General features: G+C 40.5%; 2 protein-coding genes across 10 annotated transcripts in view; both read right to left on the bottom strand.

The window, feature by feature from the left end:
• Positions 1–1,241: 1,241 nt before the first annotated feature.
• LOC146372360 (histone deacetylase 2) lies at positions 1,242–11,814 on the bottom strand. Its single transcript, XM_084952963.1, has 14 exons — positions 11,451–11,814; positions 9,820–9,932; positions 9,610–9,727; positions 9,363–9,437; positions 8,097–8,235; positions 7,814–7,955; positions 7,469–7,561; positions 5,778–5,886; positions 5,527–5,667; positions 4,136–4,244; positions 3,130–3,260; positions 2,225–2,380; positions 2,061–2,118; positions 1,242–1,615 (listed from the first exon to the last, which is right to left on the bottom strand). Exons 1-14 carry the CDS (start codon positions 11,503–11,505, stop codon positions 1,585–1,587), a joined length of 1,470 nt encoding a protein of 489 aa, XP_084809089.1. The 5' UTR covers positions 11,506–11,814; the 3' UTR covers positions 1,242–1,584.
• A 1,245-nt stretch (positions 11,815–13,059) lies between these two features.
• LOC146372361 (heparan sulfate glucosamine 3-O-sulfotransferase 5) overlaps positions 13,060–18,688 on the bottom strand; it is a 117,297-nt gene continuing 111,668 nt past the window's right edge. For all 9 annotated transcript variants that reach the window (XM_084952973.1, XM_084952964.1, XM_084952970.1 and 6 more), the window contains 2 exons: positions 16,200–16,341; positions 13,060–15,192 (listed from right to left, as the gene is read on the bottom strand). In XM_084952973.1, the coding sequence (XP_084809099.1) occupies positions 14,262–15,192; positions 16,200–16,306 (1,038 nt within the window). In that variant the 5' untranslated portion in view covers positions 16,307–16,341 and the 3' untranslated portion in view covers positions 13,060–14,261. The remainder of the gene's footprint in view (positions 15,193–16,199; positions 16,342–18,688) is intronic.

Here is an 18,688-nt window from a genome sequence, read left to right on the forward strand (position 1 = left end):
GTCCACAGATTTTAATATTTCACTTCAAATGTTATGTGATGGTTGATATCAAAAACCAGCTTGAACTGATTTAATTTGGATTGAAATTGGGTCAAGGTCAAGTCACACATTACTGACCAGCCTGCACCAACCCCTGACTTAAACCCCTTTGAAAATCTTTGAGGTGATCTCAATTGAGTTTTATTTATATAGCGCCAAAACACAACAACAGTTGGCTCAAGATACTTTATACTGGAAGGTAAAGACCTTATAATAATACAAAGAAAACAGAGAAAACCCCCCAAATTAGATGACCACCTATGACCAAGTGCTTTGGCGACAGTGGGAAGGAAAAACTCCCTTTTAACAGGAAGAAAGCCTAATCTAAAAAGTAGAGATGGTGTCTGCCTCCTGAATCCACAATGGAAGCTGGTTCCACAGAAGAGGGGCCTGATAAGAAGGCTCTGCCTCCCATTCTACTTTTAAATATTAGGAACTACAAGTGAGCCCAGTCTGAGAGCGAAGTGCTCTAATGGGGTGATATGGTACTATAAGATCATTAAGATAAGATGGGGCCTGATTATTTAAGACCTTGCATGTAAGGAGAAGAATTTTAAGTGGGAGCTAATGAAGTGAAGCCAATATAGGAGAAATATGCTCTCTCTTTCTAGTCCCTGTCAGTACTCTTGCTGCAGCATTTTGGATCAACTGAAGGCTTTTCAGGGATTTTTGAACTAAAGAGCAAGGTACATGCCAGAAGACCATCAAATATGGAGGAGCCTGAGAGATTTGTCAAAGAATGGGATTGCTCAGAAGACATGCGCATGAGTCGTTGAAAACTACAACAAACAACTGCAGGCTGTTGTCCAGCAAAAAGGATACGCAATTCACTATTCATACTCTTCCGGAAAACCACTTCTCAGAACTATGAGCAAAATATTTATAATAGACCGGAAACTGACAAGTGGTCAATACTTCCTTGTCATTCAGCTTGTTATATGAATGAAGAAACTGAATGAAAATAACCAAGTTCACTAGTTTGGGTCAATAGTTACTCCTAGTTACTGCCTGAGGTGGGCTTCCATCACAGCAACACTGTATGAAAGCTATGCATTACATATGCATGCCAGTAATAATCCTTCATTCCACCTGTGTCTGGGAAATAAATTGCTTGTACTGTGACGCCTTTTCCCGAGTTAGAAAGCCCCCTTGTGGCTGAACATGTTCAGAACATGAATCTATGATGAGCTGCAACAACAATCTCAAAGACAACAGTATAAAAACTTTTTATTGACAAAAACAAAATATCAAAATTCAGCTGTAAAATCATTACAGGTTCGTGTAAGGGTTTAAAACCCTTGTTTAACGACAAAAGAGCTGATTCAGAAGATTAAGCACATTGGATTCACATGGTTTAAAGAGCACCAAATCTGGAAAATTCAAGGGCTGAATTCAGGATAACCACTGACACACAACACAAAGAGACAATTTACAAGTAGAAAACGAAGAGTCATAATAAATATAATGCTTCTTAATGGTGTTTCGGGGAAGTGCAGGATCCTCAAGGCTGGACAGCACCAGTTAAGATCTTTGGATAAGAACACTTTAGGTACTACTGGTCTGCTCGGTTTTCACACTGCAGAGGAAGAAAAAATCGATTAGTTTAAACAACAGAAATGTTGCTACAGTGATGAGTTAAGTACTGGCTACATATAACATTAGAACAGGCTACTAATGTGTGCACATACTGTGGTAGCTCAGTGGTTGAGCAAGGTACAGCTCAGGATCAGAGCAACAGCTGACTGCACTGGCGCTTTGGTTTGCTCAATATGACTTTCACTTGAGTTTCTGAAGCATCTTTTGTGTTTTGATGTCACAGTAAAAATAACTTCATGAAAAATGACAACAATCCCACAGTCTCTCCACATCTTTGAAGTATTGTGCCCTAATCAGATTTGTGCATATAAAAGCTCTGCTTGTCATGCACAACACAACCTCATACTCAGTTTGAAAAAGCATGCAGTAACTGCATTTAAAAAGGAGCGAGAACACTCGGTGTGTGAATGAATTCAAACATTCACCTCTTTGAGTCAGTCTTCTCAGCACTGCTGTCTTTTGTCTTCTCTTCTTCTTTTATATCTAAGGTGGGAAAAATGGGGAAGAAAGAAACCTTTTAATCACAACCAGTGTTACACATTGTTACACTGTTAATAACAACAATCGAGTAAGCATCAGAGTAACCAACCAGCTTTCTTCTCCTCTCCTTCCTGTTTGTCCTCGTCCACTCTGGGCCTTTTGGCTCCTTTCTTGTGATTGGCTGTGTTCCTCCTGCCTCCCTCCCCTTCATCCTCAGAGTCGGAGAACTCTTCGTCACAGGCTATTCTCTTATCTGTAGCACGGACTGCAATCAAACACCAAACTCTGGTGAGTTTGAGTGAGTGAGTTGTAACACAGCATAATAATGCATATGCAGTACTGCTGCTCCTTTTTTCCAAACCTGGGGTCCTTTCTCCCATGGGTCGGCAACCTTTCTGATGATGAGTGCCATCTAAAATTTCCCCAGAAGTCACTGTGCCATATCAACCATTGCATTAGCAATAAATTTAATAATGCTCTATATCAACAGTTACACACTATATTGTTAGCTAAGATACCGTCATTAAGAAGCAGCACAACTAATGTGTCTATGCGAGCTAATTTGCGATGTGCACCGGTGGCCTGGTCATTTATTTTTAATACACCTTCTCAGATTAATTCACTGCGTGTCGTGCCATCAGTTAACCCTTCGCATGCCAGCTGTGGCACAAGTGCCCAGGGTTGCCGACCCCTGGTCTAAATTACAAACATGTCTGGGTAAACACTGCAGGCATTTTCCAATTTTAGTGTTCCCACTCAATGTGGTACAATGCAGAAATGAAGATACTGCAGAACTGCACTGATAACATCGCCCTCTGTCTTATTTTCCACTTTGTTTGCCACTTAGTGTCTCAGAAGGCTTTTCTTATTTCTCTGTTTTGTGCCTGTTCCCCCATCTTCTCTTAGAAAATAATTGTAGACGACAGCAGAAAGAGGCTTGCCAAAGAAGCTATAACCAAAAATGCAACGCACGCCATAGAAGCCAATGCTTTGTGAAAACGAATGACGTCTTACTGGACAAGCGTTTGTCAGGATCCTCTGTGTCCTCATCCACTGTGTCGTCTGGGACAGCATCCCCCGGGATGGCTTGCATCTGCACCCCTGGAGCATGAGGCAGCATCCGCAGGTTCTCAAACAGCCGCTGCCTGAAAAGTCACATACTGATCATCTGCATTTCAATTTCTTTATTAATCAATTGTTGTTGTACATCACTTTTCTAGCCTAGCAACATTTTGACATTGTAATGTGAAGGTGGTTGTTTCCTTTCCACTGCTGCTTGCTCATAGCAAGTCAACGTTTTCTGCCTGTTATTGTGGGTCTTAAAGAACTTCAAATCGATGTTGTTGTGTTTCAGTGATAAATAGAACAGAATAGAACTGAAAAAGCTGAATTGATATGAAGGCTGATATAAGTACAGTTAACTAGAGTTGACTGACAGATTAATATATAAGGGGAATAATGACTGTAGAACTGAATGGGTCGGTGATAGATGTTTTGCCAGGCAGTGGCGTCAGAGTGTTGAGAGTGTGTCTGAATGTGTGGAGTACTGGGCAGATTGTTGGCTGTACGGAGGAGCAGGGGAAATGAAATGAGCAGAGAATCCAGAGGGTGGAGAACTAATCTGAGCAAATAAAGAGTCAAATCTGGAGCACAGCCACCGAACTAGATGGCTCTCAGGGTGGGTTTCAGGCCTGAGAATCAGCGCAAAGGAGGTGAAGGGCTACGGACTGAGGTGGGGCAGCGTGGACGGTGGAGAAGCTGCAGGTCCAGTTGTGGACATTGACTATCTAACTTTTACAACAATTCATTTATTAGTTAGCCAACTGTGAGGTCAGCTTCTAAGTTCAATCTGTTTTCATTCCTTCTTTATTTTAATTAAACTAATACCACACTGTCCAAAATGTATTTTGAACTTGTCAATAACATTCTTTTTCCACAATTATTCCAAATCTCCAGCAGTTCTAGGCTTGGAATTCTGGCAGTTCTAGAAAGAAAACAAATAGTTTCACATTTGACATACTTGATTTTGTCCATATATTCCTGTGAGTTCTGGTTGGTCATGTTGGAGGGGCTGATGTGGAGCTTGAAGTCAGGCCCGAAGTACTCAAAGTAGTCATTGTATGGCAGTTCTACAAAGGAAACATCGTTGAGATGAGAAAAAAAAAACTGCTGGAGAAAATCTGTTAAATGAGGAATCACGTTAAAAGAAAAAGGGGTGCTACCAGATTTATTGAAGCTTTATAAGCTACACTGATCATGAGTGAGGGCAAGATGAAGAGAAATGTGTAGGGAGGTTAGTTAATGTGTTGAAATCCCGTTAAGAGAACTGCTGTCCCATTCCATGCCCTAATTACATCCCCCCTCTTTATGTGGAAATCTGACAGTCTGCTGACTCAGCTCCTTGTGAGCAAAGGCAGGAAGCAGGTTGGCCCTTCCCTGAGGTGAAGTTAACTAAAAACTCTATCACCTCCAACAAGCCCCACACTGCAGGCTACAGACACACACATTAAACTTTAAATGACCAGCATCACTGTTTGACATGCTCCACTTATTTGATCTATACCTGCAAAATTTAAAAAGAATATACATATGGTCCTGCAGTGATATTTATTTTGTTTTTTAGGCTTTGTTGAGTCAAGCTTGTCTATGGCAAGCATAGTACACTCCTCTGGCACCAATTCTTAAGAAGCTAGTAACTGCTAATGTAGTCCGCAGTCTCTAACTTCACACAGAGATCAAGAGAAGGCTATAGAGGTCTTTATACACCCAGATTATTTCAGCCTCAGCAGGCTCTACTTTAAGTAATAATTAGATAATATATCAGTTAAGTGGTGTGCACAACTACTCAACAAGGCTATAAAGCACTGCTGCCCTAAATAAATAGCACCCAGATTTAAGTTAACCATATGGACTGTATGTGTGTGTTAACCATCTTGGATCTGTCCAACCATCAGTTCAATTTTCAATTCAATTCCACCTGAGAAACATGGCCTCAGACTTTGAGGTGCTCGTTCTCATCTCAACTAATTTCAAACTCAGTTGCAAACCACCCAAGTGCAAGCTGGAGGTCATAGCCTGATGAAGTGAACAAAACCACATTGTCTGCAAAAAGCAGAGAGGTTATTCTGAGACCACCGAACTTGAGACCTTCTAACTCTGGGCTGCACCTAGAAATTCTGTTCATTGAAGCTATGAAAAGAGTCAGTGACAAAGAACAGCCCTGGTCACCTCAATGATGTGGCGAGTTAAACTAATCGCTCTTTTTATTAATGTAGGACACCTATTAAGTGTCGGTTTGGTCAACCAGATTGCAACTTAGCTTTTTTCTTCTTTCTTGTATGACAAAGAAAGCAAAGAAATCCAAGACAATTTTAACTACTGTCATTCACTGACATGGAAAAAGTGACTAACCGTCAGGGATGTCAGTGTCCAGAGCAACAGCTGTCTCATAGGTCCAGCATCGGGCCACATTTCGAATGGTGTATCCTCCTCCACCCAGCATGAGCAGTGGCAGGTTGAAGGACTTGATGTATTCCACACATTTGGCATGCCCTTTTAGGATTAAAAAACCCAGGAAAAACACACAAAATGCAAGACATTCAGTGTGGTTTGTGACATCACTTTATTACACCATTCAGCATTACTGTACTGAGTATGTTTACCTCGGATGGTGAGGTTAAAGCAGCCGAGGCGGTCTCCTGAGAGAGAGTCTGCACCACACTGAAGAACCACAGCACTGGGCTGGTACATCTCCATCACCTTAGCCATCACCTACGCAATCAAAGTAGAAAAATCTGTGACTCCTTGTCAACACCTTTATATTTATCTCTAATTGTTTAGACGTAAGGAAGCACCATAATTTCTTTTAAACATAATGACGACACAAGCCCGTGTGCGTCTAAGAGCAAGAGCCATGCAACACAAATTTTGTATCTAAGAAGGGGGCTGCTTCAACATCTTCCAATAAAGCACAGAATTTTGCAACAACATGCTTGTGAAAACACTGCCTAAGCTAATTTTGTGCTAATATTTGACTTACGCTGTGTCACAGGATAAAAACATGTCACTACTATTGCACTGTAATGCTTCTGCTGGCACGCTGTTTCAATAGATTCACACTAGATACACAAATTGTGCATCTGAAAAGAAGAATAGAAAATACTTACACCTATAAATGTTACAGAGTGCCAGCTGCAAGCATCAATAAAAAAAACAAGAGTAGCTATCTGTCTCCTATGTGACTACAGTACTTTAGATTTGAATTGCCTGCTGTAGCTACAATTAAAATCAGAACAGTGAGCTAAAAGACAACATGATAATTCTCTATTGGTTTGCCTTTGAAAATACAATTATTTTATCTGTTGTTTTTTTTCCCCCCAGCAATATATTTAATTATTAATTATATTAGAGATGTTCCTGGTGATCAATTTCCTAGTCAACTAGTCGTGGGAAAAAAATTAGACTGCCCCACTAGTCTAAAACTAAGAAACAAAACTAAGAAAATCTAAAGTTGGGTCGTCGGGGAACCAGCAGGGAAGCCCAGACCTCCCTCTCACCACCTCCACCAGCTTATCCAGGAAACGTTTAGCCATTCCCAGACGTAATCTCTCAAGCATGTCCCAGATAAACGCCCGGTTGGAACACCTTACCCTGGAGGCGACAGCCTTAGCCATCTCCTTTCAATATGGAGGAGCGTTGACTCTACTCTGAAGTCGTCCCAGATGATCTAACTCATCACCCTATTGCATCCTGTCAGAGAAAGCTAATTTCCTCCAGCTGTATCCGCGATCTCATTCTAATAATGTTAGCCTAGATCAGGGGTAGGCAACTCCAGGCCTCAAAGGCCGATGTACTGCAGGTTTTGGATGTGTCCTTGATCCAACACAGCTGATTTAAATGGCTAAAATACCTCCTCAAAATGTCTTGAAGTTCTCTAGAGGCCTGGTAGTGTGATTCAGGTGTGATCCAGGGTGATATCTAAAACCTGTAGGACACCGGCACTTGAGGCCTGGAGTTGCCTAACACTGGCCTAGATTGACAGATTCATGGCGTTTCCCAACAACAATCTGCCACCTGGTGGCAGATGGCACCATTGGGCATCAATTAAAATTTTAACAAGTATAACAATTAGACTAGCAAGTCTGGTACTGACTAGTGACGACAGCGACGAGTAGTCAGCTGGGCAACTAGTTGCGGACATCCCTAAATTATATATATATATTACTATTTAATCATTTCCTTCTGGATCAGTTCAGACTTTTAGACCATTTGGGAAGAGCAAACAAACGAAGTGCTGTGACTTTTAAAGGGTCAGTTATATTTGCAGTGGAAAACAAGCGTTTGTGGAACTCACAGGCTTGAAGATTTGCTCATATGACTCGTCATCTATGCCATCCCGCAGTGGGAAGTTGACAGCGTAATATTTGCCTTTTCCAGCTCCAATATCCTAAAGGTAAAAAAGACAAAAAAGTGCATACTGAATAATCTCCAAGTATAGACTCCTCAGCAGTGTACAAATGCATGTGTTAGCTGCACCAAATTAACAAAGCCCTTATATCTTTCCATGAACAAAAACAAAAAATAAATACTCACACAAATGCAAAACTATCCTATGATATCATCATACAGAGTTTTGCTGTTTTCAATTAAGAAATTATGACTTCTTAGTAACCAGCTGAAGGAAGAGTGTAAGGCTCACCCGAAGGTCACCAGTTCCAGGGAAGTACTCCCCATATTTATGGAAGGACACAGTCATAACTCTGTCTGTTGTGTAGAAGGCCTCCTCCACTCCATCTCCATGGTGGATGTCTATGTCGATGTACAGCACCCTCTGGTGGTACCTGGTAAAGAGGGCCACAGACAGAGCTCGGATGAGTACAAACACTGCATAGAAACAATGCTGTGAGAAATGGGTCTTTCACCTGCTTTCATTTAATGAATTTTTATATGTAGATGGGAAACAAAGCTGGAAATATTCTCACTTGAGCAGCTCCAGGATGGCCAGCACAATGTCATTGACGTAACAGAACCCTGAGGCCTCCGATTTCTTTGCATGGTGGAGTCCTCCTGCCCAATTCACTGCAATGTCTGTCTGCTGTCGGTTCAGCTTCACTGAGCCAGCTGTACACAACAGGAAACATGTTTGATTATGCGGTTTGTAAAGAAACTGATATATATCTGATGAGTTAATCAATAAGTCACTTAGTCTAACTTTGTTGTCATAACCGGAAAAATGTTTAGTCAAGGCTGGCACTGAAACAGCTGGATGACTGAAAGCCAAGAACTTGTTCCTGTAACTGTGCTCTCCGGGAACAGGTGACAATAAAAAGAATTTACTGCCTCAGTCTAATGAACACTGCACTGACTTTGTTTCTCAAGGATTTGACTGACAGTAATGAGGTCATACATGAGCAATTACAGCTTTCTGTCTGTTCTTTTATAGAGGACTATTTATAAAAATGGTTGGTGCTAACTATACAAATCATGTTTCATTCTACTCTGGTTGATGACTTGTCGACAAACACAGTGCTTGTAACTTGTACCGCAAAGCAGGATTTGGGGTTTAGTGAGGGAACTTCAGGAGTCCCACCAAATCCTCAGGATTACAAAGGTGGTTCACAAAGGTACACAAGACAAGATTAGGATTCATTTTTGTAGGGGATTCAATCCTGACCTCTTATTCCAAAGACAGTAATTTCTTTAGGAATATTATCCTTCCAAAGACAATGTAGAAATGACTGAGAACCACAAGACTTTTTAGATACAAATAATTGTGTTATTCTGTTAAATTGGCAGTGTCTATTAATGTTACAGATAGGCAGGACTGTTGTTACAGATAGGTCTAATGTTGCTGAAACAGGAGCTCAATGACTTCCTGATGTTTCACACAAAATATTGTGAGTGTTGTGAATGTCATCACGTGGTGCATGTTCCTGCTTGTCTGCTGTGGTTCTGTGGGAAGTAGTGTGTCAACTAGCAGAGGCAAAGACAGTACTGTGGGTACTGATACTGCTATAAATGAGTAACTAATCCAATCGTCAGTTTTAGTGTCAGTTAGGATCTGAGTATCTATTTTTTGACAACCCTACTACAGACTATTTAACACCTCCAGAGTTGCAACAGAATGAATAAAACTGTGTCACAGTATATCTTTAACATAAATATTCAGATTGCTTGACTCAACTGACTTATCAAGACCTTTTATATGACCGCTTAGCAACATCTGATTCATCATTAGCACGACTTACCAGCTGAACCACCAGCAGACAGTTGGCAGAACTCAAACAAGCCATCGAATACTGGACAGTCCTCCCCAACATTGACTGCAGAGTAAATAAATACATAAATAAATAGGAAACCAAAAAACAGGAAGGTGTTCAAAATTTTGTTTGAGCAGTATGAATGGAAACAGAAGGGCAGAGGAGCTCCTTGTATTTCGTACTTGGAATAGTACACAAAATTCTGTAATGTCCCAAAGAGGACACAATGACTTACACCTCTGCATCTGTTTGCTGAACTCTGACATGTTGTCTGGTCGTATGGATCGGAGGAACTTGATGTAGTCATCACTGTGATATTTTGTCATCTCGTCTGCAGTGGCTTTGTGTGGCCTCTGAAACACAAGACATACAAGCTGGTTGGAAACTACAACAAGGAAGGCCAGAACCTATGGTATGCTTAGTGTCACATGCTTGGAAAACATACATAGACCTCCATCTTCCTGTACAGTCCATAGTTCAGAAGTAAGTTGTGGGTCATCCGGATACGATGTGGTTTCATGGGGTGCCCCTGTCCATAGTAATAATTTCCTATGTCACCTGCAAAGACAAAAGGAACAAGATAAGAAACACATTTCCATCCGATAATAATTATTCATTTAAGCTGCAAATGAAAATAAAAATGGATGCTTTTCAGGTTCTGTCTGAGCAACAAAAGAGAGTTTACACTTATTTACACATTCTATAAAAACAGCACATTTTGTACTTTTCATCAAAATTAACAACCTGCCAATTGTGTACTGTGTTTCTCTCCCCCCTTAATTCTTGGCTGTTCCTGCTCTAATCCTGACCACAAACAAAAAGACCAAATGAAACCCCCATATGTTAAGGTATTAACTGTTTTACATCTTTGAGGTATTCTGTGGCTGCTAACTTAGCAACTAGCATGACACAAACATAATGCTAGAACAGCAAATAACAGAAAAGCAAAGGGAAAACCGAGTTTTTCTCAACACAACAACAGCGGGGAACAACAGCAACATCATTCACGGTGTAATACCATAAGTATAATTCAAGCATTTTTAATGTAACTGAAAAACTATGGATGCTTACCACCAAGAAGTAGATCACAAGATTGTGCAGGTCAAACAGTGATGTTTACTTCAATTTTACCTGCACATGCAGTTATCCTACAATAGCTCACTACACCTCCTTCAGACTATGAATGTACTGCTGATCTCAGTTGCCAATATTATTAAAAGGTATAAAGTTCATGGGGCTGTAGCCACCTTCCCAGAACATGGGTGCAAGAACAAATGCAACTTCAGGTTGAACAGAGGAATAGCACGCAAAGTAGAAAAGAGAAAAAACAACTGGGTTGTTGTTTTTAGTGAGACATAAAAAGCAACGTAAAAACAACAATAACACAGCATTTGACTGTTAAATATTCAGATGAAAACTGAATGCACGGTTCTAGTTCTAGTACATGTAAACTGAATGCAGGGCTATGTGTGAACAAAGTTAGTTTTTACTGCAAGTCTCTGCAAACCTCTGACAAGATACTGTTACTATGTTCCTTGTACACGAGGAATACAAATAAGTGGTTTCTCTTATGAGAGAGTGTGATGTTAGACAACACCGTGATACGCTCCAATAAGGCCTGAGCACTTAATTGTGTAACAGTGGCACATTTTGCTTTATTATTTTTACGAATGTAACTCTGACGGCGACTCATCAGTTCCTAATCATTTTGATTTAACAGAGGTAACGCGGTGCACAAAGCCCGATCTACGTCTGCAACTATAAGTTATACAATCGTGACAATGAGTGCTTGTGTCGCTAATTCTCAACATTAATTTAACCGAAGCCCTCCTCTTTTCTCTGGCTCGGTTTAAGTAAGGTGATTTTTTTTAAACTTTTACTCATAACAGTTAACACACGAATACTCTCTTTGCACCGCGGAGACCTTTCAAACGATGGTCATTAGCGCCTACTCGTTAGCCTGCTAGTGTTAAACAGTATACATTCACCAGCAGCTACACAGCTACACAGGCTAGCGTTAGCCTGCCAGATGGCTCAGTTTGGGCTGCCCATTCACACGCTCAGGATGTCCCATACCGTCGTAGTAGTAGCAGACCTTCTTCTTGGTCCCGCCTGCGGTCGTGTAAGCCATTTTAAAAGTACCTCTAGAAATAAAAAGTTGGTTTGAATTTGCTTCAGCAGACAGAAGATGGGATGGACGGCATCAACACATAATTACACACGGCGGAAAGTCGCTGAATAGGAGGCGCAACTTCGGCGGGGAGGGGCGGGTCAGACAACTTCGGTAGGCCACTTACCCCACCGCGAGGAGTCCCATTCAATCCAGTGGATGGGAAAAGTGGACTCATAAGGATGTGTGAAACATGGTAAAAACGCGCTTCATAAAATTCAGTTCCACTGCTTTATCCGTTACATTCTTTCATTTCTTACTACCATGCAATAGAATTAGATACATTTATGGCTGTAACAAATATGGATTTGTTAACTCCATTACCTGAAGTATTGCCCAACAAACCTATATGTTACCCAGGGTTTTTTGTTGTTGTTATTGTTGTTTGGGGGGGGGGGGGGGGGTGTTTTTGTTTTTCGTCAGTTTTCACCTGGTTTGATATTTATATTTATATTTACCTCTGAGAGTCATTTTTGGGCAATGCCCTGATTTTACTCTGAGCTTTAAAGGAATTTTAAGAGGGTAATACCAAAAAAGCCATTACAGATTTGCACATGGACATAGCTGGAGCTGTTAACTTATCAGGTTGTACAAGAGTACTAATCAGTTCTTCGGTTTTTCCACAGTTATAGTGTTGTTATGGAGCTATATCTGAGTGGAAGACTTTTGAGAACCAGACCACATTTTAACAAATCTGATGTCTGAACATTATATATGTATATAGTGAAAGTTGGGGAAATGTCCACTTAAAGAAAATCATGGCAGACAGAATCCTCTCATGGCTTGAGAGTGGTTCCAGATTCTTTGTGCACCAGTAATCCTGTACAGTATTGTTGAGGTACAAGGCAAACTGTAAATGATGGTGAAACATTTTTTACCAAAAACTATTTTGGTAGTCTCTTATTGTGTTCATGCCCCTTAATGTATTAATAGCCATATTGTGAACTTTGGACAGAACTGGGTTAGCTGTTTCTGAATCCTGTTTTCATGCTATGTTATTCTAAAGGCAGGGTTATTTTGTTTTGGAACCAAATCAGACGTTAATGAAACTCGAAGTCTGTACTGTTGTAACTGTAGTGTCTAGACCTAGTCTTTGTCGTTTTTAGTGCCTTAAAGTAACCGAATGAGTTTTTGAAGAATTGATGCCAATGTAGAAATCTCTGATATATATGACTCAAACTTGGGTGTGTAGTGTGTAAATTCTTTGCTCTACTGCCCTTCCATTTTCCAAATGCAGACTTATTTGCTTTAAAAAATATTGATACTGTGTACAAAGCAAGATTACATTCAGGGATATGAAAATAATGTAGGGACGTTTGTGTCCAGAAACATGAATCAATAGAACATTTCTTCAGGGAGACACCGATGGTGGTTTTGGTTTGTACCCCACTAAGTTTCTTTCTTTCCACCACTCAGAATTACAACCACGGCGTAAGTCTGCAAGTCAGTTATTTCTGATCTACTACCCTCAAAAAAAATATTAAAATACACCAATACACATGAAATCCTCTCACAAATGTTTACACATTCTATTAATTTAACAACACAATTATGATACAGAATGAATATTTGCACAGAAATCAGCATAGAACAAACAGCTGGTTTGACATGAGTCATCAGAGGACACCTTCTTTTCTCCACTAAGTGTTGGTAACCCAATGAGAAAGCAGTAGGGGAAAAGAACAGTATACTTACATTTAAAAACACAAGCTCAAGTCTTAAATGCTTTAAAGGTTTTGGACATGGTGACAGTCAAGCTTGCAACACTTATAACTATTCTGATAAGCCAGTCTGTTCTACAGACTAGGTATTATGTTAAAAACTAAAGGAGGCCACCTTCTATAGCAGCGGTCCCCAACCCCCGGGCCTGGGACCGGTACCGGTCCGTGAGTCGTTTGGTACCGGGCCGCGAGAGTTGAGGCTCAGGTGTGAAATGTATGGTTTTCAGGGTTTTTATCGGTTTTCAGCATTATTTTGTTATCGTTTTTATCATTAACTCGGTTTTCCTGGGTCTTTTCACGTGTGTTATGAATAAATCTTCTTTTTTTCGGTACCGGTACTAGTTTTATTTTGTTGTATTTATCCGCGACACCTTAAAGGCCGGTCCGTGAAAATATTGTCGTGCATAAACCGGTCCGTGGCGCAAAAAAGGTTGGGGACCGCTGTTCTAAAGGACTGATCACAGCAGGCGTTAAATAAAACACAATGAGCAAACACAAAAGTCTACTGTGTTATACCGGCAACTGGATTTTACATGCAGTTTTGGCCAGGTAAACACCACGATAAGGAATGATGAACTTTTTCTGTTCGGTTTTGAAGGTGTTTTTTCATGAAAAAAAGCATCACACTTATAGCTTATCTTAACAGCATGAATGTCAGTGTTTGATAGTCTCTTAAAAATAATCTCTTTAGTTAATCACACAGCTCAGCACAGTTTTTTTCTCTACATGGGGAAAACATTGACAGACAAGTGAGTTCATTTGCAAGATCAAGTGCTTTGAACTGCAGCTTTTAGTCAAATCATGAAACTACTTTGTTCTTTTTTTCTTTCACACATTTGAAAACAAATTTACATCAAGTTCCTTTTATATTTGGTCACACTGTCATCCTGGTATTAAATGCCATCAAAGTGCTATTAATGTCTTTCGAGGTCTCAGAATTTGGCATTTTTAAATAAACACCAATTCAAAGAATCTTATCAGAGGAGTTTGAGCTCATCATGGCCAGTTGAATGTCCTACCAGTGATCTGGTAAAACTTCTGATTGAAGGGATGAAAGAATTTTTGCAGTTTAGTCACTACTGATGGGTCCACCTCCGGATGGGTGCGGCCCTTGCTGCCTGCCAGGCACTTGTTAAAGACAATGTTAAATCGCAGACAATAAAATCCCCTGGTGGCATTGAAGTACAGGTTATAGTGGCTGATCCTGGAGGGGAGGTTAAGGAAGCGCTCAACAAGCTGCAGCTCTGGCAGCGGGTCTGTAATAAGGCGATCCCCATCCACAATGTGAAACTGCTCCACGGGAAAGTACTTCAACCAACGCTCCAAATGTTTGGTGTAGATGCTGGTCCGGACTGCTTTGTATTTCGTGTTCACCTCGCAGGTGTTGGTGTCAATGACCAGCTTCTCAAACTTGTGGTAGGTCTTGTTTTTGCGCTCCTTGCCCTCCAGCACTTGGGTATAGTCCGACACAGCTCTGGTGGTAGGCTCGCGCACGATGATCAGCAGCTTGATGGAAGAGTTCATCTTGAATATCCGTTCAGGGACTTCCTCTGTGATGAAGTAAGCGGGGCTCTTTTCAATGGTGATCTGATGAGGGAAGGAGAAGGGCATTTTCCCCCTGTACCAGTCGATGCCACGAGCGTAATTTTGGTCATTGTCAAAGAAGTGGATCTCTTGTGAAGCCTTGACAACTGCTGGATGCAGGTTGAGCATTTCCAGCAGGGCACGGGTGCCACCTTTACGCACCCCGATGATAATGGCCTGAGGCAGTTGCTGGACCAGGTTGTGCAGGCGAATTTGCTCTTTGGTGGCATTGCCCTTACGGATTTCATGTAGGAGGCCACGCTTAAACTGCAGAGTGCGGAGAGGAATTTGCTCTGGTTCAGGGGCGGGCAGTCTGCTGTCAACTGGGCAAATGGGCTGTAGCCTGAAACACAGGAAAAGAATGCATCTATCTTATTTTGTATCTCATTCTATAAGCAATTTTATCGCTCATAGAATACATTTATCACTTCAATCTTGACTAAATAAGCTACTTGAATGTAAAACTTATTATTAATGGAACAATTCTCTGAAGCTAATGCAAAGAAACATCCTGAAACATCTATGACCTTCTGAGACCTCTGAAAAGCCTGTGGTATGTTAAGACTAAGGCTTTTGCAGCAGATGTTTAAAGTACTGTGAGTTGCAAGTTAGAGCCACCACAGCAGACTCGTCCTAGCACCAAGGACACAGCAAGCATAAAGTCACCCACTGGTTTGTCCTGTTTCTGGGGTATTGAACTGAATATTCTCACTGTCACCAAAACCCTTTTTTTAAAACAAGGAAGTATAGTGAGTCACTGAGTAGTAACCACAAACAGCCATAAACTGCCAAAGCTGCTGCCCCCTGCTGGCCATTATGCAGGTTTAAGGAACTGTCTCCACTTTTTAGACTTGAACGCTGCATTCATATTTTACATACAGTCTGTGTCTAACAGGTCCCTCAACTTGTTCATGGTTAGTTCCTCATCAACTATGGTATTCATTTCTTTGGAATGCCAAGATGACTACAGCAGTGCATATACCAGATATATGACTTGTTTGTTTTTAGAATAACCGATGGCACTAAGTACTGTAAAAATTTCACCTCAAGAAATGAAAATACTGAAGAATTTCTCTCATTTAATCTAAAGCAGAAAATCTGCCTCAGTCAGGAGAACTTCACAACCTCCATTTTAGGATAAAAAATGATTTAAATGTGTACCTGTCAAAGCTACACATTGCCAAGTTGCATGTCTATGAATGCATAAATACTTCAAGATTTTATAAAGTACAGAAATGTTTCTGGAATACACTGTGATTGGTTTAAAAAGTATAGGACACTAAAGTTTGTAATGCAAGTTGCTTTAAATTAAGGCAATGTATGTTTTAAAATATACCCGCCATGACTTACCTATCCAAAGTCCCAACCCTGGCCACGAGATAGAGGACACTTCCGATAGCAAGGCTGCCCAAAACGAAGAGCTTCTGTCTCAGCAATGCCTGCTGTTTGAATAGCATGGCCCTCCATCAATCTTCAGGACTGTGACTTCAGCCTGCAGAGAGCCAAGCACATAAACCACTAATCACCGAGGGAAGAGAGACAGCCTAATGTTTATTAACACACACTCACTCAAGTCTTACAAGTGATTAAGCCGTGCTCACATAAGGCTGAAAAGTGCTGCATTGCCATTAAAGGAAACGCTTGCCCAACCACCACTTTGTTACATTTATTTATTTATTTATTTATTTCAGACAAGCTGAGAATCTGATTTAATGGAATACACTGGCATGCTGAGAAAGATCAGTTACTGCTACGGTTTTAAAAAATTGGCTTCAGCATTCCAAATGAACAATTCTGTATGCACAAGTTGCAGTTCATGAATCGATACTTCTTGAGAACGACCACATGACGGTGAATATTCTGAAAGAGGTCCTTTTGTTGAATAACCTGCAGATAACTGCCAGTCCTGCAGTTACCCTGAGGTCTGAATAGCTTTTCAGCAACACTGCACTGCTGTTAAGGTTTTTCTCTTGCTTGATGTGAAGCCAAGAAGCAGCCTTGGAGAGCCTTCTATGTGTTACAATGACAAATTCACATGACTGAACTCAGCTTTTCAATCATGTCGTCAATTGACCCATTGTTAATCAACAGTGTTTAATTATTGCATCCCGACTGTTACATAATGACTTTATTAAGAAACTGTGACTGTTTTATTTCAACTGTCTCAATAAATAAATTATGTTTCTTAGCTTCTTAGTGTCCTTAATGTCTGTCCTCACTTTAAAACTAAACTTCATATCTCTATTTGTAAAAACATTCAAAGAAAAGTTGAGAAAAAATCCCCCAAAAAGCTTAGTCACATTATGGTGATGCATATTGTACTGTTTACCTTCAAAATTGGAAAAAAATCTCATATTGAGCCAAGAGAGGGCACTCCATCCTTTCAGTGGAGTGCAGAAGCACTGGTCTCACTGCCATTTCTGTTTTGCTCTCAGTGTCTGAACCTTTTGTGCATCTGCAATCTTTGCACAGCATGAGCAGGTAAATTACATTATGAAATAGCAGTTCAATACAGAAGGCAGAGGCATTGTTAAAAAAGGGCCTCTGAAAGTGCAGTCTAATCCAGCCCTTAAAACAGGCCAGCATTCGCGACAGAGCGCTCCCCCAGTGCCTCATGAATAAATACGGATGGCTTTTGACCCCTCTATGACTGGAAAACATTTTGCTCATAATGCCTCGTACTGACTTCTGAATGGAGACCTGCAAAGCAACTGCAATTTCATCAGTCTGACAAAGCAGGAGAATAAAGCCACTTAGCCAGGGGCCAGCCCTGTGGCTGTGGAGTCCCATTTAGAAAATAAATGTTTTTCATTACAGCCTGTATCACTAAAACAAGTGGTACGTCAGTCAATTCCAATGAAGGGGGAAAAAAGTCAGTTTAATACTTTTTTGTGCAGAGACAGACCATTCCAAGTGCCAAGCAATCCACCTTCAGATTGTGTTATTTGTAAAAAACAACAAGAACTGAGATTATATTATCAAGGTGATTTTCTTTCCTTTTACTATTAACTGATTTAAAATGAGCCTCTTATCTATTATTTGTGTATAATAACAACATTTCAGCCGATCTGCATTCAGTACACTCAGAGGTTTCTGTTTCCCCACCCTCCTTATTGCTTGTCTTTTCTTTCTTCTACTTTTGAGTCAGATACTTTCTCTCTGAGAATAGTTTGGTGGTTTCATCCTGTCAAAGAAGAGTGTAAGACGAAGACTATACAATAATTTCAAAATACAAAACACTGGGTCACCTACCCAGGACCGCAACACTGTGTAATTTTTCTTTTTGCATGGTTGTAGAGTTGTGGTTACAGGCTTTAATGTCTCGTCCATACACTTACATTTTGAGTTGAATTAATTTGCCAAAAACAGATTAAATACAGTTTCAAGTACTAAAATAATTTACACATTGGTAACACAGAGTGAAACGAGACTGGAATTCAGGACGTGTTTTAGTGTTTTAATGTTTGCAACTGCACTTTAAAAATCATAAAAGGGATGAAAGTGTGTCGATATTATCTCACTGAATAAAACATACATGTATCATAAATATTTACTTCCCACAGAGAATATTTTGTCCAATAATCAAAAAGCTAATGAAAATGGTCACCCTGCTCAAAAGCTACACTTGTCTCATAAGCACATGTCTGAAAGCTAGAATATTTAGCAAAGGTCAAATGAGCTCGTTCTACACTATAGGGATGGGTTCTGACATAAACGGTAGTAACCAGACCGAAAAGCAGCGCACATTTCGGTGCTTTATTTCGGCGCTTTTTCCCCCCTGAGATGTCATACACTTTGGATTCTAGCCAATCATTTTGCCTTTCCAAGGATAGTAGGCG

The sequence above is a fragment of the Perissodus microlepis genome, chromosome 15 (assembly GCF_051167445.1).
Source record: "Perissodus microlepis isolate ML-2025 ecotype Zambia chromosome 15, ASM5116744v1, whole genome shotgun sequence".
Taxonomy (NCBI): Eukaryota; Metazoa; Chordata; class Actinopteri; order Cichliformes; family Cichlidae; genus Perissodus; species Perissodus microlepis.

Coding starts and splice junctions, on each gene's coding strand:
- LOC146372360 (XM_084952963.1), bottom strand. CDS start 11,505: ATGGCTTACACGACCGCAGGCGGGACCAAGAAGAAGGTCTGCTACTAC. Junction 7,562..7,813: donor CTGGAACTGGTGACCTTCGG/GTGAGCCTTACA, acceptor TTTTACCTTTAG/GATATTGGAGCTGGAAAAGG. Junction 2,119..2,224: donor AGGAGAGGAGAAGAAAGCTG/GTTGGTTACTCT, acceptor TTCCCACCTTAG/ATATAAAAGAAGAAGAGAAG.